The 23180-nt window shown below is 31.1% G+C and overlaps 2 protein-coding genes and 1 long non-coding RNA gene across 3 annotated transcripts; 2 read left to right on the top strand and 1 right to left on the bottom strand.

Annotated features, from left to right (window-relative positions):
* Positions 1-3894: 3894 nt before the first annotated feature.
* Positions 3895-4935, bottom strand: LOC114755637 (uncharacterized). The gene has a single exon (XM_028944505.1). The coding sequence runs from the start codon at positions 4933-4935 to the stop codon at positions 3895-3897; it is 1041 nt and encodes a 346-aa protein (XP_028800338.1).
* A 6287-nt stretch (positions 4936-11222) lies between these two features.
* On the top strand, positions 11223-21773 carry LOC114755636 (putative disease resistance protein At5g05400). Its single transcript, XM_028944504.1, has 6 exons — positions 11223-13886; positions 18069-18197; positions 18563-18697; positions 20228-20362; positions 21170-21613; positions 21741-21773. Exons 1-6 carry the CDS (start codon positions 11223-11225, stop codon positions 21771-21773), a joined length of 3540 nt encoding a protein of 1179 aa, XP_028800337.1.
* LOC114755639 (uncharacterized) lies at positions 21772-22631 on the top strand. The gene is made up of 2 exons (XR_003741334.1): positions 21772-21803; positions 22278-22631. It is a non-coding gene; the product is annotated as an uncharacterized LOC114755639 (long non-coding RNA).
* Positions 22632-23180: the final 549 nt, after the last annotated feature.

Below are 23180 nucleotides of genomic sequence, written 5' to 3'. Positions count from 1 at the left end.
CAACTAGGAAAAACCCTGTGGGATAAAAACCTAGAAGAAGGAAAAGAGTACACATTTATTGATATGCTATTCAGTGCTGCCTTATTAAAAACCTTACTAGGAAAAACCCAATGGGATAAAAACCATAGTCAAGAAAAAAAGAGTACAGCATGTGTTAACTCCCCCTCTTGGTAATATCAGTTGATATCTCTAAGTCTACGACATCCGATATCATGAACAAGCTTTTCAAATGTTGTACAAGGAAGTGACTTGGTGAACAAATCTACTAGATTTTCATTGGAACGGATTTGTCGGACGTCGATTTCACCATCCTTTTGAAGATCATGAGTGAAGAAGAATTTTGGTGAAATATGTTTTGTTCTATCTCCTTTGATGTACCCTTCCTTTAATTGCGCAATACATGCAGCATTATCTTCATATAGAATTGTCGGGATCATTTTGCTGGAAGACAAGCCACAAGTGGTTCGTATGTGATGTATTATCGATCTTAACCATGCACATTCTCTACTTGCTTCATGTATTGCAAGAATTTCTGCATGATTAGATGATGTGGCTGATATGGTTTGTTTCATAGAACGCCATGAAATGGCTGTACCACCATATGTGAACAAATAGCCTGTTTGTGATCTACCGACATGTGGATCAGACAAGAATCCAGCATCTGCATAACCAATGAGGTTAGTTTTGGGTACATTTGAGTAAAATAACCCCATGTCCATAGTACCCCTGAGGTAACGAAGAACGTGCTTAACTCCATTCCAATGTCTTCGTGTTGGTGACGAGCTATATCTTGCTAGTAGGTTAACAGCAAATGATATATCAGGTCGTGTGTGACTAGCAAGATACATGAGTGCACCAATTGCACTAAGGTATGGTACTTCTGGACCAAGTAGTTCTTCATCATTTTCTTGAGGTCTAAAAGATCTTTATCTTTCTCCAAAGACCTTACAACCATCGGAGTACATAATGGATGTGATTTATCCATATAAAAAGCTTTAAGACCTTTCTTGTATAGGTTTCTTGATACAAAAAGATCCCATTTCTTGAATATTCAATTTGCAATCCAAGACAAAATTTTGTTCTTCCCAAGTCCTTCATTTCAAATTCTTTCTTTAAGCAACCCATAGCTTTTGCAAGCTCTTAGGAGTTCCAATGATATTTATGTCATCAACATAAACCGCAATTATCGCAAACTCATTTCTAGATCTTTTCATAAAAATACATGGGCAAATTGGATCATTCTTGTATCCCTCATCTGACAGATATTTGTTTAAACGGTTATACCACATACGCCCTGATTGCTTCAATCCATACAGAGATTTATTTAACTTAATTGAGTATTGCTCTCGAGAACTTGAATTGTATGCTTCCGGCAACTTGAATCCTTCAGGGAGTTTCATATAAATATCATTGTCAAGTGAGCCGTATAAATAGGCTGTAACAACATCCATCAGACGCAAATCGAGTCCTTCTTTTACTGCCAGACTAATTAAATATTGGAAAGTAGTTGCATCCACCACTGGTGAGTATGTTTCTTCAAAATCGATACCATGTCTTTGTGTAAATTCTTGGGCAACAAGCCATGCCTTATGTCTTACAATTTCACCATTTTCATTTCTTTTTCTCACAAAAACCCATTTGTATCCGACTGGTTTTACATCTGCAGGTGTATGGACTACAGGTCCAAACACTTTTCGCTTTTCCAGTGAATTCAATTCAGCCTCAATTGCATCTTTCCATTTTGGCCAATCTTTTCTTTGTTTACATTCACTAATAGACTTTGGTTCATGATCCTCATCATCATTCATCACATCAAGCGCTATATTATATGCAAAAATATCGTCAACATTGACTTTATTTCGATCCCATCGTATTCCATTCATAACATAATTTATTGAGATCTCATCATTTTCGCACATTTCAGGTAGTTGATTTTCTTTTGGAATTGAGACATTAGCATTATCTAATGACTCCTCTTGAATTGCAATTCTTTCTTGATTATCCTCGACTTGGCCATCTACATTTTTAGCTCCTTTTCTCTTTCGAGGATTTTTATCTTTGGAACCAATGGGCCTGCCACACTTCATGCGTGCTTTAGATTCATTTACAATAGCAGGTTGTCCAACAAGGACATCAATTTTGATAGGAGCATTAGCAGCTGGAACATGTGATTTGGTCACTTTCTTTAGGTCAGTAAATGCATCTGGCAACTGATTAGCTAACCTTTGTAAATGAATTATCTTTTGAACTTCTAGTTCACATTGTTTTGTACGAGGATCAAGTTGAGATAATCAAACTTCCTTCCAACTAATCTCTTTTTCCAACTGCTTTTTTCTCCCCCTAATGTTGGAAATTTTGATTCATCAAAATGACAATCGGCAAATCGAGCCGTAAATAAATCTCCTGTTGATGGTTCTAGATATTTTATTATAGAAGGAGATTCATATCCAACATATATTCCCATCCTTCTTTGGGGACCCATCTTAGTACGTTGTGGTGGAGCAATAGGAACATATACTGCACTTCCAAAAATTCTTAGATGGGAGATATTAGGTTCCTGACCAAAAACCAATTGTAAAGGGGAGGACTTGAGATAACTTGTTGGCTTGATACGAATTAATGTTGCTGCATGCAAAATTGCATGTCCCCAAGCATAATTTGGGAGATTTGATCTCATCAGTAATGGTCTTGCAATTAATTGTAGTCGTTTAATTAATGATTCTGCAAGTCTATTTTGTGTATGAACATGTGCTACAGGATGTTCAATATCAATTCCAAGAGACATACAATACTCATTGAAAGCTTGCGAAGTAAATTACCAGCATTATCCAAACGTATTCTTTTGATTGGATAATCAGAAAATGTGCTCTTAATCTAATTAGTTGAGCAAGCAACCTTGCAAATGCTAGGTTACGAGAGGATAATAAGCAAACATGTGACCACCTTGTTGATGCATCAATTAAAACCATGAAATATCTAAATGGTCCACATGGTGGGTGTATCGGTCCACAAATATCCCCTTGTATATGTTCTAGAAATGTGAGAGACTCACTTTCTATTTTTGCTGGTGATGGTCAAGTGATTAACTTTCCTTTAGAACATGCAGCACATGAGAAAACATGTGATTGTGGAATCTGTTGACTTTTCAGTGAATGTCCACATGAATTCTCAATTATTTTTCGCATCATAATAGTTCCGGGATGGCCTAACCGGTCATGCCAAATGTTAAATTTATTCTCACTTGCAAACTTCTGGTTTACAATAGCATGTGTTTCAATTGTGCTAATACGTGTGTAGTATAAGCCTGAAGAAAAGGCAGGTAATTTTTCTAGAATGCATTTCTTATCAAAATTAAGTTTGTGATAACCAAGTATTCTTGATTTCCTTCATTTATTGTTTCAACATGATATCCATTTCTGCGGATATCCTTGAAGCTCAATAAATTTCTATTAGACTTGGTAGAGTAAAATGCATTATCAATATGTAATTTTGTTCATTCAGGTAGTAATACATCAGCTCTTCCAGAGCCTTCAATGAGGTTTATACTTCCAGATATAGTCTGAACATTGGCTTCTCGCATTACCAGAGAAGAGAAATATTTCTCATTTCTGAGTATTGTGTGAGTTGTTGCACTATCAACGAGATACAAATCTTCATTATTAATGTCAATAATGGTCATTCTTCATGAAAAAAAAACATAGGAAAAGATTAAAAAGAAAACATGATTAATAAAAGAAAATATAATTTTATCATGAATAAAAACTCATAATTATATTTATTTTGGGGGTAATAACCTTACAAGTACAGAATTTATTGTGGTAGGTGAAAGAGCACACTTATAAGCAAAACATGAAAATATACTTAATTATAGAAACTCAATTACATCAAGATGACTCATTTTTTGACACTTCCATCACCAATTAAGTGATCAATTCTTCCATCAGGATCGGCAAAGAAATCAGCAACATCCAAATGAGTAACATCCATGTTGCCATCATCAGAATCGCCTTCTTCTCCCACAAAATTTGTTTCCACCTTTGGCTCTTTGCCTTTATTTTTATTCTTATTCTTATTTTTCAGCGATTCTTGGTAGAGGTCAACCAAATGCTTTGGCGTACGACAGGTACGAGACCAATGACCCTTGCCACCACAACGATAACAAAGATTTTCAACATGATTATTATTTCCACTAGATTCTTTTTGGTGATGCTCATCATTATTTGCCCACTTCTGGTGGGAACGATCGCCTCCACGGCCACGGCCACGGCCACGACCACGACCACGACCCCGTCCACGCCCACGACCATGGCCACGGGTTGATTCAGTTGCCACTACATTTACTTCTGGGAATGGAGTGGAGCCAGTAGGACGGGATTCATGATTCCTCATTAAAAGCTCATTATTTTGCTCAGCTACAAGCAAGCAAGAAATTAATTCAGAATATTTTTTGAAACCTTTCTCACGGTATTGCTGCTGCAGGAGCACATTGGATGCATGGAATGTAGAGAATGTTTTTTCTAACATATCTTCATCAGTGATCTTTTCTCCACATAATTTCAGTTGAGAACTGATTCTAAACATTGCAGAATTATATTCGATCACAGATTTAAAGTCTTGTAAACATAAATGCATCCAGTCATAACGAGCTTTAGGAAGGATTACAGTTTTCTGATGGTCATACCTCTCCTTTAAATTGTTCCAAAGAACAAGTGGATCTTTTATGGTCAAATATTCAATCTTGAGCCCCTCATGCAAATGGTGACGTAAAAAGATCATGGCTTTGGCTTTATCTTGGTTGGATGCTTGGTTGCCTTCCTTGATTGTGTCTCCTAGACCATTGGCATTTAGATGGATTTCCGCATCTAATATCCATGATAAATAATTCTTTCCAGTAATGTCAAGAGCCACAAACTCAAGTTTCGTGAGATTTGACATGATGATACTATCATATAAAAAGTTAAATGAAAATTAATATTAAGAGAATAGAATAGTTATGAAACAAATCAATATGAATAAGAAAATGGAATAATTATAAAACAAACCATTATAGAAGTGATATAGAAATTTACCTTCTAGTTGATTAGCCTTACTACAACACCTTCCGATTACAAGAGCGCTTCGTGCTGATAACGTGTTATGAAATAGATCCAAAATGAAACCACAAAAGTAGAATAGAGAAAGATAAGACAAGAGAATGAGAGAACTTGTGTATTTCTTCACTTGCATTACAACACAAATGACATGCCCTATTTATAGGCATAGTCTTACAAATAGGTTGCAATTGTTCTTAAATGACAAATAGTGGATAATCAATCCCATGAATGTGAATGGAGGTGAGTTACAAGAGTGAATGGGTAGTGGAGGAGTAATGGATGGTGGAGGTAGTGGAAGTTACTTGGAGAAGATGAAGAGGAAGGGGTAAATGGACATCCACACAATATTCATAACACAATAATGAATTTTAAGATTTGAATTTTTAAAAAAAATTTAATATATTGTATATTTGTACCAATTGGATGAACTGTTATTTGTTATTTTTGTGCAGCAAGACATCTCTTAATTTGAATTAAGAGTTGCTGGGAAGGTTTGGCCCAAAAAAAACTTCATTATAATATTTGAGGTAAGTAACAAATATCATAATAACCCATTTAATCTTTTATTTTTTTTATTATTTGCCATGAATATAGGAAGGGAATAATAGCTCAATCACCAAATAATAGATTAGGGTTCAACAGGAGTCAGACCAGTGGGTTAGATCAGGATTCAACAGGAGTTAGATCCGTCATATTAAAATAATATAATTTAATTAATAATAACAAAATATAACAATATTTATAAATAATAATCATTCAACAAAATATAAGAAATTATAAAAATATTTTAAATGTTTAATTTTTTCCCAACAGTTTAAATATTTAATTGTATCAATTAAAATTATAAAAATACATATCTATTTTAAATGTTTAATTTTTCTAGTTATTTTTAAGTGTTTGAGACAAAAATCTGATGCATTTTATTAAAATATATATCTTTGTTCTTATTTTATTTTACTCTTTTTCCTCTCTTCTTCTTTCTCCCACGTGACTGGTCCTTATTTTTCTCTCCGTGACCCACATCACAAGCAGCTTTCCTCTTTCTTCCTTGAACAACGAACAAGAACAACCAGTAAGCATAGCAGAATAGCAAACCTCCTAGAATACGCTTTACAGATTTCCATTTCTCTTTCTCAGCTAAATTTTTTTTGACTTCCTCATTTTTCTTTCATTTGTCTATACTTCATCCATCCCATTTTTTCTATTATCTTCCTTCTTGCCTTCTAATATTCTAGTTTCTCCTCTCTCTCTCTCTCTCTCAGTTTTTCTCGTACAACTTCAACAACAAATAAGTCTCTAGAGTGAAGCCTTGAATGTTGAATCATCTTTTTATCTTTCTTTCATGCTTTTTAGTTTCCACACTAAAGTGCTTCTTCGTTTCATTTTTTAGCATATTCAGGAGTTCTCTCATAGCAAGGATTGTTTAGCATTTCTTTCTCTATTTTTCCTTTTCCCATCCCTTCTTTTCTTGGTAAACCTTCTTCTCCTTTCCCACAGTTTATATATTTTTAGGAGGCAAAAAGTTTAAATTGGATAACCCATTCCAACCGGAGGTTACTTGGTTAAACCGGTTTGTGACCGTTCATTTCATCTCTGGTCCAACAAACAAACCTGGAGCGGTTTATCAGTTTTTCGATTGAACAGGTTGATCCGAGCTGGTTTTTTTTTCTTTTATTATTCTTCATAAAAGAGCAAAGTAAAGAATAATACGTGTTTGTTTACATTTGTATGTTATGTTACGTAGTTGTCCAATGTCTTTTGCATAGAAGTTCCCTTTAGACAACCGTAGCACTACGCAAGGACTAACTTGATTGTTTGTGGCTTGTATTACATCTTTCTTCTCTCTTTGATATATTAAGACCGAAATAACAATTACTCTGGGGCTCAAAGAAAGAAGGGAATACTTTCATTTTCTTCCTCTTTAAGGAAATGACTGCATAAAAGAAACATAAATAAAATGAAAGAACAATAGCATAAAAGAATCTGCTATATGTTCCAGCTAAGTGACAGTAAATTTATATTAGTTGGATTTGTATTACTCAGATGTTGGTTCGATCGGTGACCTCTTAAATGGTCCTTTGTTTAATTTTTTCAAAATATTAAAGAGTTAGACTAACTTTTTTGATTCGTTTACATTTGTCTCTCATTCTATTTAGTCTTTCTTATCTTGTGTTATTTATATTTACATTCAATCTTGCTTTATATGTTCCAGCAACAGTCAATCATTCTCTCCAACCTGCCTTTACTGTTTAAGCTTCTCAAATATCTTCAAGTTCATCTATCTGTCAAACAGGTATATATTCACTTGAAGATTCTTTGCTATGTTTTTTTTTTTAATATTGTTTGTTTCAAAATAATACTCCTCCGGTCCTTAATATAGGACCCAATTGTTGAGTGGTTTTGGTCCTAAATATAAGACCCATTTATCATATTTATCAATTTTCTCTAAATTACCCCTATGGATACTTCTTCAACCATAATCAAGTACAAGAGGAAGATGGGGTATTAAGAAAGATAATTATGGTATTTTAGAAAAAATGTGTCACATTTCTTATAATTAACTAACTTACCTAACTTCCTTAATCTAATCAAATTAGTTAAATGGGTCTTATATTAAGGACCGGAGGAGTATCATCTAGATATACTAGTATATCGAATTGTTGTTTGTTTCTTTATTCTTGCATTTGCGCGTCAGAGTTTGAACCTGGGAATAATTTATACTAATGGAATCTAATTATCTAAACTTTCAGAATATGAAAGAAGTTTTAGCCAAAAAAAAAAAGAAGAATATTATTATTATTATCAGGCCAAAAAGATAGTACGGTATTAAACACTGAATTTGTTAGATGCTTTTAATATTATACTGAATTTATGTTATTGAACGTGCTTTTCATTTAAATAAATTATTTTAATTTAACTCATCAAAATATTGAATAATTTTATTTTCGGTTTTAAAGTATTCATCCAAACCTCATTAGGATATTTGAGGTAAGGAACCAGAATCACAATAATCCATATAGTGGAACTCCAATTTTTATTTATTTGCTTTTTTTTTAATATTATTTTTTAATTATTTGCCATGAATATAATAAGGTAATAACATCTCAATCACCAAATGAATTGATAACTTTGTAAAAGAGTAAAGAATAATTTATTTTTATGTTGTTAGCTTCAATTTTTTTTAATCCAAAGACTCCATTGCTTCATATATGTTAATAAGTTATGCTTTATAACTTGCTTCGTCACAAAAGATTACAGATTTCGTTCTTTCTTTTGAATCTCAGTATAAATTTACAATAATGAATATATGTAGAAATCGAACTCTTCAAAATTTATCATAGGTCTTATTAAATCGCAATTTGTTTCTTTCTTGAAAGTGGTATACGAGGATTATTTCCATTTAAATGGTTTCTATAATTATGCGTATAATAATCAACCTCCCATCTATTTAATCTAAATTACAGAGACTTCTCTTTTTTTTTTGGAAACCTATATGGACCTTTATTAAAATCAAAATATATGTTGCACAAATCTCTTTTCTGGTTTTGAGATTCAACTTCTATCTACCTAACCATTAGTTGACTGTTAGGGTTAAACTGTTATTTTAATCAAAATACCTCTCCTTAATGCAAATATTACTTAATAATTATCATTTAATCACATATGATATATCTCTATTTGAAATTAAAAAAATAATTTTAATACATACTTTAATATTTTGCGTTATACTATTAAATCAATTATATTTTGCGTTATACTATTAAATCAATTACCATATTATAAATTTAATTAATTTTAAATACAAATTTTTAGATTACAATAAATTTAAATGTTTAATCTCGTCTATCAGATAAAACTGGCTTATGATGCAATTTCTTAAATATATATTAGCTGAAAATGCTTTGCAATTGTATATATGTATTTTTAATTAAACTATAAAGTTATATCTTAATTTAGTAAATTTAGTAAAAATATTAAATAGATCATTAATAAACATCAATATCAAAAGATAAACTAGAGATTTAATAGAACAAGGGTACAGTGGGGACAGGTTTTTTCTAATATGATTTTTAATTAAAAAGTATACTCAAAGAATCTTTTTAGAATATTTTTTAATAGTATTAATGGTTTGGATTAAAATATATGTTATCAAAATAGAGAGATCCGTGTAATTAAGACAGAATAAAAAGATAGTCAGAATATTTTAGTGATTTTATATTCATAATAAGAGCAGTATTGCATTTTCTCTCTCACATGATAAGAGTGAGAATTCTCTGTCTGTTACATAAATATCATTCATTACAAAAAAAATGTTTAATTTGGAAATATGAGGACAAATAAATTTAAAATATGGCGTTATTAAATGTTGACGTGATCTATTTTTTTTATTTGTCTTTGGAGTCTATGATTAAAACATTTGTGAGTATTCTTTTTATTATGATGAAAAATGAATAATTTGAATTTTGTGATGATTATGGACTAAATTTTATATGACGTATTGTGAAGTTTTTGGGAAGATTGACTAAAAATAAAAATATGAGTTTTTCCCCCTCCGTCTGAATTCCACAAGAAAAGATTTTGGTATTAACTTTGTATACTTGCAATACTTATTTTCAATCAAAAATGGATATTTGTGTTTTTTTTAATCTATGATTCACCCATTTTGTTATTAATACTTTTACATTTAAAAAAATTTTAAATTCAATTATTCTAATTTATTGGAAGCAAGTAGTTTAAGTATACAAGACAGGGTTAAATATCCAAGTTTCCTCCCTTCCAAACACATTAGTATCATTGTTAATACGGGACAATATTTTAAGCTTAATAACTATAACCAAATTCCTAAATAAGATTTGGAAATATATAACAAAACAGAGTTTGTGAATTAGATTAATATAAAAGTACAATAATATTTAATTTGGACCGTCCTTTGCAAGTAATTGTTTGATATATTGGTATTTGAATTCTGAAATGAAGTTCATAGTAATAAGATAATACGCAGTTGATGGATCATAGTACTTATCGAAATGTTGAATATTTTCATCAGAAAGAAAACAGGAATCAGGAATACTATCATCAACCTGAAAACTGTTTCGATAAATACCATTTTGTGAGTGCATATGAGCTTTTTTCCCCTTCTTTTGGTTCTTCAATAATTATACAATAATGAATTTCCATATTTTAAACTCGTTGAAAATTTATATATATAATATGTTTGTACTAATTTCGGCGAACTGTTATTTGCTATTTTTGTGTATTTAGGCATCTCTTAATTTGATTTAAGAGTCACTAACTCATCTAGAAGAACTCCTTTACTTTTTTTATTTTTTTCTTTTTACTTGCCATGATTATAGTAACGGGTAACTTAATCAGAAAACGAAATTCGTACATTGCTAAAGAACTCAAGTATACTTTTTTTACCTTTTTAACTTTTTTTCTTTTGGGTGTATCCAAAGGCATGGTTCCAGATACTTTATGCTATGCTTTAGATGCATGTGTCTATTATATGTGTCTTTGTCACTTCAGATGTCTTTTGCGGGTCATAAATAATGCTATATATAACTTGCTTCCTCGTAAAAGATTTGTCAGTTTTCATGTGAGGGGAGATGACATATCTCATAAGACTAATGTTCTTAGATATTGCCTCATGTATTATATTTGACTATCATTTGAACTCGAAATTCATATTCTAAAATAATAAATAATTTCATTATAAACTCAAGTCGATCCTCGGCTTCTTATTAGACTCTTTTTAATATTGTTCTATTTAAAAATTTTACAACTTGTTAATTTAAATAAATAAAATTTATTGATATGATTATTTAAGCTTTAGTTTTCCTATTAAAACGAAATGTAGTGCATTGTATTCCAGTGCTTACATTTACAAAAGATCAGAAGAAATGACGTTGTTATTGAAATAGTCGAGCTTTATATTATGATTTAATAAGTGTGGTGTCCAAGCATTTTATACATATATATATATATTTTAAGTTTGGTTATATGAATATATTACTAATTAGTCATGCCATAAAGAACAGATCAAAATTGAGCTTGGTTGTACGTTACATGCTTTGTACGTTGACTTGTGTTAGGGATGATTGCTTACTACATGAATTATGATTGCAGTAAATGGCAGAGATTGTGATCTCAATCGTGTCAAAGGTTGCAGAATACTTAGTGGCTCCGATTTCACATGGAGCTGCGTATTTTTTCTGCTTTAAGCAGCTTAATGAAGACTTCAAGAAAGCAAAACAAGAGCTAGAGGTGAAACTAGAAGATGTGAGAAAGCGTACGGAAGAAGCAGAACGAAAAACTGAAGAAATAATGCCATCCGTGAAGAAGTGGTTGGATGATGTGAATGCTATCCTAGGAGAGGTACAAAAGCTGCAACAAGAGCTTGATCGAGGACGAAACAATTGTTTCAATGTGTCTGTTAGATACTCATTATCCAAACAAATGGAAAATAAGGCTAAACAGATGATGGACCTCAAACAAAATTCTGACTTTCAGCCATTTTCCCAGGTGATCCAACTTCCTGGAATTACCTACTTCTCTTCCAAAGAGTTTGTGGATTTCAACTCAAGGAAATCAACTTGTAATCATCTTTTGGAGGCAATTAAAGATGGCACGAACAAGATGGTGGGATTATATGGTATGGCAGGATCAGGCAAGACGACTTTGGCGAAGGAAGTAGGCAAGAAAGTAGATGAGCTAAAGCTTTTCGACAAGGCCATCATGGCAGTCGTTTCAAAACCCCCAAATGTTTTGAACATTCAGCAGGAAATAGCGGGGCAAATAGGCTTACAACTTCAAGAGTCAACTCAACTTACTAAAGCACAAAGGCTATCAGAAGGATTGAAAAATAAGAAGATTCTTATAATCCTGGATGATGTGTGGAGCAAACTAAGGCTTGAAGATATTGGAATTCCATTAAATGAAGGTTGTTGTGTATTGTTGACCACTCGCCTCCATGATGTATGTGTTTCTATGGATTGTGAAAGTATTATTAAATTGCCTCTCTTAACAGAGGAAGAGTCATGGGCATTGTTCAAGGTGTGCGTTAAAACAGCCAATGTGTCAATGAATGAGTTTGATAGCATTGGAAGGCAAATTGTTGATGAGTGTAAAGGTTTGCCTATTGCAATTGTGACAGTCGGAAGCACATTAAAAGGAAAGAGTATTCAAGCGTGGAAGTCAACACTAAGGAGGCTACAACGTCCCCTACCATTGGATATTGAAGATGATTTGAAGACCCCTTATGCATGTGTTGAATTAAGTTATGATAATTTGCCAAGTTCACTAGCCAAGTCGCTCTTCATATTGTGTTCTATGTTTCCTGAGGATCATGAAATCCATATAGAGGATTTAATTCGTTTTGGCAACAGGACTCTAAAGCTGGGTGATGATATTCATACAATAGGGGAAGCAAGGAATGAGATTTTTGCAACTATTGAGAAATTGTTAGATTCTTGTTTGTTAATGAATACCGATTGGCAGGAACGTGTAAAATTGCATGATGTTGTTCGAGATGTAGCCTTATGGATCGCAAAGAAGCAACATCAAGAAGTTTTGGTGGATAGCCATTCAATTTCAAGCATGCTGGTAAGCAACTGCCACAGATTGAATGATGCGAAGGCACTCTCATTGTGGAATTTGGATGAGAATTTCAAGATCTTTAATAAATTGCATTGTCCATCACTGGAGATTTTGCTACTTCAACCTGATGGGTTCATTGAAGATATTGGAGCAATAGAAACACTTAAAGTGTTGGCACTCATAACAGATGGCTTTCAATGCAGATTTTGGTCATCAACTTTTTGCTCTATCCCACAATCAATTGTACTGTTAACAAATCTTCAAACCTTATGTCTTAGAGGGAAACGATTGGGTGACATCTCTTTTTTGTGTGAACTCAAAGGATTGGAAATTCTTGATTTGCGTGGTTCTCTATTTAATGAATTACCTGCTGAAATTGCAGACATGAAAATGCTGAAACTTTTAGATATATTTGAATGTGAAATTAAGGAAAGCCCTTTAGAAGTAATTGAAAGATGTGAGCAGCTTGAAGAATTATACTTTTGGGATAAGAAATCTATCATCCCTGAGAATTTCTCTCTTTCAAGGTTGAAGAGGTATGTCATCTATGATTCCACATGCAGAATGATTGATGAATATATGGGTAACTCTTTCCAAGAATATTTAGATAGTTGTGATGAAGCATTAAGAGCTTTATGCATACAAGGCTTCAGAATCTTTGCTTTGACTTCGTCAATGAAGGATCTCATTTTTGGGGCAAACCACCTTTGGTTAGATAATTGTTCATGGGATCATAAAGATATAAATTTTAGGATAAAGCACCTCGTGGTATCATTCTGTCAAGAGAGAAGATTCATCATTGAGAACTCTGATATGAACACTCTTCAAACACAACAAATCTTCTCAGACTTGATAACTTTACGATTGTTTGAAATGAATAGTCTTGAACAGGTGTTTGAAGCTTCATCTATCAGCTACTCTCTCCCCATGTTACAAGAGCTGTCGATACAAAGTTGTCCTGAATTGAGAACTTGCATCTTCCCCCATGCCATGGTTACGAGCTTGCCAAAGCTGAGGAGACTTGTGATTGAGGGTTGCGGCAAAGTGAAATGGTTATTCTCTTATTCTTTGGCTTCTCATTGTCCGTCCTTGGAGGAGATAATTATAGCCAATTGCTTTGAGCTTGAGAGGCTCATTGATGAAGAAGCTGCACTTGGGGATCCATTACTTCATGACATGCAATACTGTCATCCACATGTAAGTATTATTCGCGAAATCCTTCTTGAATCATTGCATATTAGAAATAATAATCCGTGTTCGTGCATTTGCTGAAAAAAGTTTATCTTTTCATTTAATTTTTAAACTGCATTTGTTGGTTTTCTTTTGATAGATGAATTTGATATCCTTTTCTCAACTTACGTTCAATCAATGCCTCTGTTTTATCTCCCTAGTTATTTTTGCTTCTTTGTCAAGGAAACGTGCTATACAATTTCTAACTCCATCCATATATTGTGAAAAGTACATACAGGCTGGGGAAAAAAACCAGAATTCATTCAACTGCTAATAATTTCACACATTTTTAGGTGATTCTTTTTACTTTTAGTTCACTCTACCATACTATTTATTTAAAAAAAATTGAAGGTGGCCATTTTTACATTTTCTTTTAATTTGGAAAAATTGTGCTTATTACCGAATAATATAAACAAGTATAAAAAAAATCTCAATAACAAACAATAGTAATATTATCTTTCTTTTTGTTTACTTGGCCTCTATTTTTTTTTTTGTAATTTAAAAATAGCCTTGTTTACAATCGTATAATGTATTTATATAATTGTTAAAAACTGCGTTCTTAATAAGAGTATAGTCATTTTATTTTTGACTCGAGTTCACTGTAACTGTGTAAAATTCTTATTATGAAATTTTTTGAGCTGCTATAGATAAAAACTACTTTTTGAGTTTTCTTTATCTTTAAGATAATAAAATATTATTGCTTTTCAAGCTTTTATTTTTCTAATTAATTTTTAAAAAAAATTATTACTTTTACCTTGCCAAATCCGACACTTTATATTTTTTTTATATTTTGTATCTTGGTCAAGGAAATGACTTTTTGATATTGTTTTCGTCATCAGGTAACTGAAATGTTTTTTCCTTTGTATTTTTCTGCCATGCTTTTCAATGGATGTTGGGGGGGGGGGAATTTTTAACTGTGCCTCTTTTTGTCTTGAAAAAATTGTAAGTTTACATTTCAGTTTTTGGCCAAATAAGTTGTGTTGATCATGAAATATACAATATGTCTACTTATCTATCGTTCATTAAATGTCATATAGTTATCATAATACATGTTGAATATAATCAAGTAGCAAACATGTGTGTGTGTGTGTGTGTGTGTGTGTGTGTGTGTGTGTGTGATAGGGATAAAGTGCAAATTTGATCGGTATATGGCTAGAAGCCATTGGTGTCCAGAAGCTTCTGAAATCTCAATCTCACCCCAAACAAAAACATAAGAATATTACCCTGAATGTTATCCCAATTAATTTTGACAGTTAATTTGACCAGATTGCTTATGTGGGGTGCCATATGGTATGACAACTCATCGTCCCTCTCTTCCACATCATGGGATAAGCTTGCGTTTTGATAAGGGGAGGTTTGGAATTGGGGTTGTGATACTTGAGGCGGTGGGAGTTGTTTCGAGTAGCAAAGGAGGAGAGTACTCAGGGTCTCAAATAGATCTGACGAGCATGTTGTGGGTGGGGGGGGGGGGGAGAGAGGGAGATGATAATGGTGCCAATATAGATGATGAAGATGATGAGATGTTTTCACTCAAAAAAAAAAAAAGATGGAGGTGTGAAGTGGAAGAGAGGAAAGACTGATGACATGGCATGCCACATAAGCAATCTGGTCAAACTAACTGTCAAAATTAACTGGAATAATGGTTAGGCCAACATTGCTATGTTTTTGTAATTTTGAGGGTGATATTGAGACTTAAAAAACTTTCAGATACCCATACCTCCTAACCATATACTTCAAGGACAAATTTGTACCTTATTTCTTTGTATTTGTTACTTACACATGTTTCTAGGTATAATTATTGATAATCATGATGAATGAATCCAATCACAAGTTGTAAAATATAGTTTTTGTAAATTAAAAATACGTGAAGTCAATTTAGTTCAATTTTAGAATGAAGTTGAAGGCGTTGTTTGTTGTAAAAGAAAAAATATTCATCAAGTTCTAAATATAAGACCCATTAGAACCGAAGGAGTAGTTTTAACTATATCAATCTCTTTTTATTATTAAATTTTCTTAGCTCTTTATCTATGCTCCACGACGAAAATATTGAGTTTTCCTTATTTTCATGATAATAAAATATTACTGCTTTTTAAGGCTTTGCATTTGCTTATTAATTTATTTTGTCAAATAATGACTTCTATTTGTCAGTTGCAACATTTTATATTTCTTATTTTGTATTTTGGTCTACGAAATGACTTTTTCTTTTTCTTTTTTTATTTGGAATGACTTTTTCATATTGTTTTTGCCGTTAGGTATTTATTGTGGGAAGCGCTTGTTCAAAGTTTAATTATTTTATTTACAAATATATTAGTGTTGATGCAATATCTAAAAATTATACATACTTTTAGAGAAATAGTTTTTCCTTTGAATTCTTTTCACCAATCTTTGGATGTGAACAAAATACCTTTTATTGTGGCCCTTTTTTATAATATGTATTTATATAATTATTAAAAAAGAATATTCTTAGTAAGAGATGATAGTCATTTTATTCTTGACTTGAGTTCATTGTAACTATATAAGCCTCCTCTTCTTATTATTAAATTTTCTGAGCTCTACATTGAGGCTACACGATAAAACTATTTTTTGGGTTTTGTTATTTTCAAGATAACAAAATACTATTGCTTTTCAAGCTTTGTATTTTTCTTATTAATTCTTATTTTCAACTTACTACTTTTACTTTGCCAAATGCAACACTTTATTTATTTTTTATTTTGTACTCTCGTCAAGGAAATGTATTATATATTGTTTTTGGCATCACGTATTTATAATAAATTTGAGTTGTTGTATTATCCATGAATTACACATACTTTAACATAAATGATATCTTTTTTTAATCGTTTGGATTTTTCTGCCATGCTTTCCATGGATGTGAGAAAATATATAATATGTCTATTTATACATGTCATTAATTAAATGTCATATAGAGGTTGAATATAATCATGTAGCAACAAGTATATTCCAAAAACATGTTTTAATATATGGCATCACGATTTAAAAAATGCGTGAAAGCAATTTATTTTAATTTCAGAATCATGATCAAGGTGTTGTTTGTTATTAAAAAAAATAATTTTTGTAAATTACAATTTCTATCACCATCTATATATTATTTGTGGAAAGGAATTGGATAGGCTAATATATTATAAAATAGTGTCATTTCATTTTTTATTTAAGGATTTTTAATTATATAACAATGTGCTTATCGTGAAGTTCTAAATCTTTGCATTTCATGGTCCAAAAAAAGAAAACCTTTGCATTTAGCATTTATGATACATACTAAAGATTAAAGGGATGATTAAAGACTGAGTAGGAATAATGAATAAAAGTCTAGGGTCCAAGTTTTATATTGAGTTAAAACTATGGGACCAAAAGAGTAATTTTGTAGATTTAATTACTAATTTTTTTTTTTAGTATTACAAGATATTATTTACAAACTGCATTTGCTATTTCTTTCCACGCATAATTTGATAAAAACTTAAATCTCTTTTGTTCATTTTATTTTTTTGGTCAAATAATTAATCTCATTTTCCCGAACAATACTTTATATTTTTTTGTTTTGTATTTTCGTCAATGAATTAATTATTTAGGATTGGTTTATTTAAAATATGTTGAAGTTGATACAATATCTATGAATTACATACTACTTTTCCGGTCTTAAGTATAAGATCTATTTTGTAGTATAAATTACATTATAAAATAGGTTTTATATTTAGGACTGAATGAGTATATTTTAAGAGAAGTGTTTTGCTTTGCTGGCAAAAGAAGAAAAGAAATAGAAATATTTTTCTTAAATTTTCTTTGACGTCTAAAAGGTTTTATATTTGGTCAATAAATAATTATTTAGGACACCACATTTTAAGATAAACGTTTTTCTTAAATTTTCTTTGATGTTTAAAAAGATCTCTCTTACCGTTCCTCTTTTGTTGCTATTAAAATTTTATATTTTCATTTCAAGTGTTGGTAATAAAAAAAGTCCTGATTGTTAATATAAATTTGCCTACTTGTTAGAAAGGATTATTTACTAACAATAGTTGGCAATAATTAATATATTATATAAGAAACTTGCTGGGTTTAATTCTCAATCTAGTTAGAGTAAAACGCAAGTTGTTATAATCAGTCCATTTCATAATTTTAATTTTAATACATTTACAGGGAAAGGAAACTGACAGTGCTTATGTGGGCGTTACAGCAAAAAGATTCAATCAGTTGCAAAATCAGCAATCCTTGATCCTTTTTCTCAGGTTGAAAAGTCTACAAATTAAAGGAGTGGAAAAAAGAAAGGTATATTGGAAATCCAAGTCAGAGGAAGAGTAGAAGATGATGAAGAATCTATTAAGCCCAAGAACCTCTAAAGCTGGATTCAGAGTTGAGTGAATTAAAATTAGATGATCTACCAGAATTGGAATATATTTGGAAGGGCCCCACCCAAATTGTGAGCCTCCATAGACTTGAAAATGTTTTATTGGGGAGCTGCCCAAAATTAAAAAGTATCTTCACTCTTGCTATGGTTGCAAGCCTTCCAGAGTTGAGACACTTGAAGTATATGATTGTGAGGAATGGGAGGGAATATTTTGTGAAGAATCACTCAAAAACCTCTCTTCTTCTAATATTTGCTTCCCCAAACTTAAGCGAATTGACATAAACAGTTGCAACAGAGTGAGATGGTTGTTATCTTATTCTCTTGCATCTCATTGTCCTTCACTGGAGGCTATACGGATACGCATTGCTCTGAATTTGAGGGGCTGATTAATGAAGAAGCTGCACTTGGAGATCATCCACAGGTAAGTCTCATCCGCAATGTCTCTCTTTTTTTTTTTTTTTTTGACCAGCAAATCCGCAATGTCTCTTTGAATCATTGCATATTAGAAATAATAATAATAATCCATATATATATGTTGACGCATTTGCTAAAGTAGCCATGTTCAATTTACATCTCCCTTTTATTTGAAAATTTTTTGTTTGCTATCGTATAATATATATATTTGTATAATCATTAAACATAACTTCTACAGTAATTATTTTATTTTTGACTTCACTTTATTATACCTGTATAAACCTCTTTTTATTATTAAATTTTCTTGGCTATATATTCAGGCTGCGCACGATGAAACTATTTTCTGAGTTTTCCTTATTTTCATAATAATAAAATATTATTTCCTTTTTCTTTTTTTTTTTAAATAACAACTTTTATTTGTCAGATGCAGTAACATTTTACATTTCGTATTCTGCATTTTGGTCAAGTAAATGACTTTTTCATATTGCTTTTGCTATTAGGTATTTATTGTGGGAAGTGCTTATTCAAAGTTATTTTTATTCAAAAATAAATTAGTGTTGATGCATTATATAAATACTATAAATATACAAAAACTACACATACTTTAAGAGAAGTATTTTTCCCTTTCAAATTTTTTCGCCATGCTTTTCTTTTCTTTTTGATGTGAGAAAATACCTTTTTGTGGCTCTTTCTTTTTCTGCTAAAAATTAAGTTAACATTAGTATTTTTGTTCAAATAATTCTTGTCGGTCAAGAAATATTTAATATGTGTACTTCTTGTTAAAAAAAGATATATATATTATTTATTAAATGTGATATAGTTGTTATAATAGAGAATTAACATAATCATGTAGTAAAAAGTATTTACAACATTTGCCAGTCACACATTTTCCATGTTACTATAAAAATTGATTGAGTCTGGTAAAACGCATGTTGAATTATGTTAACACAATTTTAAAAGTACATTATTTTTATTTTGCCATTAAATGATCAATTCGGGAAATACTTATAATGGCCAGCATAATATAAATTAGTGTCTACAGAAGTTTTCGCTAGAGATTTCAAACATTTTGATAAAACTTTTCTTTCGCTCCCCTACCTCTTTTTTCATAGAATTTCTATTTAGCATTTACATTGTAATACTAAAGATTAAACTGCTCAAATTTTTCTTTTTCTTTTTTCAGTACTACAAAATATTATTTGCAAGCTGCATTTTTTAATTTATCTTTCCACATATGAATTTGATAAAAATTTTAATCTCTTAGTTCATTTTAATTTTTTGTCAAATAATTATTTTGTTTTTCCAAACAACACTTTCTATTTTTTATTTTTTATTTCGTCAAGCAAATAATTATATGGATTGTATTTTATTTAGAATAAGTTGGAGTTGATATAATATCTATAAATTACAATTTGTTAAATTTTCTGTGGACGTTAAAAAGGTCTTTGTCAGTGTGCATCTTTTATTGCTATTAAAATTTGTATGTTTTCCTTTCAACTTTTTTGGTGAAACTAACTAGCATGCTTTAATCTCTCAGCAACCTTTGATCCGAAATTGTTCTGAACTTGAGAGGCTTGCTGAAGAAGCATCATATGGGGATCGGCTACCACTTCTCAAACTGAAGTACTTACGCTTGTTGTCATTGCCGAAATTGAGAGAGATCTTCCCTCACGTGAGTGTTTTCTCTCACTATTTCTTTTTTATTTGTGATTTTTTATGGATAAAATTGATAAATGTCTTTTAAATTATTTATCAAACATAACAGTTTATATTTTTCGTTTTATAGCTTCGTCGGAGAAATAACTTCTTTGTTATTATAGAAAGTAGTTGTTCATGGTTGTTTTTGTTAAGAATGAATCAGTGGAAATATTTTCTCATTTTCTTTGGACGTGAGAAATTCTTTTTACAGGACTTATTTTCCTTTCCTCTTGTTTACTTTTTAAATTTATTTGAAAATTTGTGTTTACTATGAAACGATATATACGAGTAGCAAGACTATATTCCAATGAAAAGCAATAATCATTTCAAATTTTATTTAATATTTTGTGTCTGTGAAGCAGTCCTCTCGTCATGAAATCAAACTGGAAATTACTTGAAGTATTAGCAATGTTCCCATTAATGCTTGGTTGCGGAATCATTTTTTGTTTTTGTGAGCGGTTCTTTATCATGGAAAGTATGACTTGTCCAAGACTGTTTGATTTGAAATAAATCAATGTCGATGCATATTTATACATCATACATTGTGTACATGTGTGTGTCTATATATATTTCACATTGGACCATCAATAATATGTATAAGAAAAGTCTAACTTAATAAAATTCATCTTACTGAGCTTATCTTATTACAGTTTTATAAATATGTGAAATGAATGGGGTTTACTTTTTAACGTTACAGTGCCATTAAATTTATGTGGTTCATGTGTATATATAGTCCATATGTTGAATTTTCATCTAATCATTGAATATATTTACTTCACAGAAACATGAGAATGACACAGTGAGGGTGGTGAAGTCAGAATTGTGTTCCATGGAGTTAGTAAATCTACCGGAATTAGAATATATTTGGAAAGATCCCATACAAATTTTGAGCTTCTATAGACTTAAAGAGATTAGACTGTGGGGATGCCCAAGATTAAGAAATGTGTTCACTCTTGCTATTGTTACAAGCCTTCCTGAGTTGAGGGAACTTGAAGTAAGAGGATGCAAGGAATGGGAGGGAATATTCTGTGAAGAGTCACTTAAGAATCTGTCTACTACTTCCACTGTTTCCTTCCCCAAACTTGAGACCATTCGTATATATGATTGCCACAAAGTGAGAAGGGTGTTCTCATATTCTCTGGCATCTCATTGTCCTTCATTGGATACAATAACCATATGGAATTGCTGTCAACTGGAGAGGGTTGTTGAAGCTTATGAAGGTGAAGTAGCTACTCATCATCATCAAAGGCTATTTCCTGAATTGAATTATTTGAAGCTCAGTAATTTGCCAAAGTTGAGAGAGATTTATGAAGGTTATGAATTCAACCACCTTTCTGGTACTATAACAATAGAACATTGTCCAAACATATCAAAAATCTCAATAATCCCATTAGAAGACAAGCCCTCGTCATCAGGTTCGTGGCTACACTTTTTCTTTCAAACTATTATCATATTTAATCAATGAAATAATTTTGTGCATTACAATTTCTATTTTATATGGAAAAAAAAGGTCTTTTATTACGAGAAAAAAAAATTCTATCTTAACAACCACACATACATCGCTCTAATTTTTTTTAATCAGAAATTGCAATCACTCCCAAAATTTTTCGTCATATCAAAATCATAATAATGTACTCGTATTAAATAAGTGACATGTTATGGTAATATTAGAAGTTGAATAATTATATGGAACTCAAAAATAATTAATTTCCACCATTTACACATTCTTAATACATTATTTCTCATCATTATAAATAGTTAGCTCTAATTTAATACACCTTATCTAAGGACCGTCTCGAAGATTGTGAAGAATAAACAAGGTTATTAATTTTTATTTTGTCTATATGTTCCATTTTGATTAAACTGCTAATTAATTTTTTTTTTGTCAGCCTTGGAGATCAAATTGGAAAGTGAGATAATGAAGGGCTGATGATGAGCTTTGGATCTTCCAATGGTTTCTTTATCTGCATTTGTGTTTTACTAAGTTGTGTGTGAAAATATGTTGGATTTGTATCAGTGTGTTGAAAATTTCACAAAAACTTTTTTTTTTTAAAAAAAAAAAGAAGCTTAAAAATTTAGACATACCTTTACTTTGAAGTTGTATTTTATTTGAGTCTGTTGAAACTATGTAACTACATTCAAGATTGCACACAAAATACAATAATTGTGTGGCCCTTGTGTGCACAACTTATTTTATTTCAAATATTGTATCAATGATTTCTTATGTTATTCTTTATTTCAATCTCGCAATATAGTTGTTATTATTTTTTAAAAAAAAAACAATCTTGTATATCCATTTATATTGAAAAAAAAATCATCACAAAAAAGGTTTTTCAAATAGCAAAAAGGATAACATACTTTTAAATTGTAGACGAATAAGTTTTGAAGGTCTCACCCATAACCTCTCCACACTTGCTTCATAATCAAAAGGATAAAGTAATGTTAATGTGTATAAAGCATTTCAAGTGAAACTTTATAATACAATCCATGAATTTGACAACTGTAAATAACTAAAAAAAATGTTAAGAGTTGCCTCCATTTTGTATAAAAATTAAAACAATTTTTAAGAGAAAACGTCATCAAAGGGATAATAATATTAATCCATCATCAAATAGAATTTATGTTATAAAAAAAAGAATTAAATTATATTTGGCCTCTACAAGGAACAGTGATAAGTGATAACTATAAAAAGAATATGACAAAGCTCCCTTGTGTTTAATTTAAAAATAAAAATATCATTCATAGTCCACTTATTATAAACCGAAGTCTTGCTGATAGGTCTCTGTTTTCGC

This window comes from Neltuma alba, unplaced genomic scaffold (genome assembly GCF_004799145.2).
Source record: "Neltuma alba isolate B1F8T4 unplaced genomic scaffold, ASM479914v2 tig00010296_pilon, whole genome shotgun sequence".
In the NCBI taxonomy this organism is placed as follows: domain Eukaryota; kingdom Viridiplantae; phylum Streptophyta; class Magnoliopsida; order Fabales; family Fabaceae; genus Neltuma; species Neltuma alba.
Note: the sequence above shows the minus strand (reverse complement) of the source record. Positions and strands in the feature narration are given on the sequence as shown.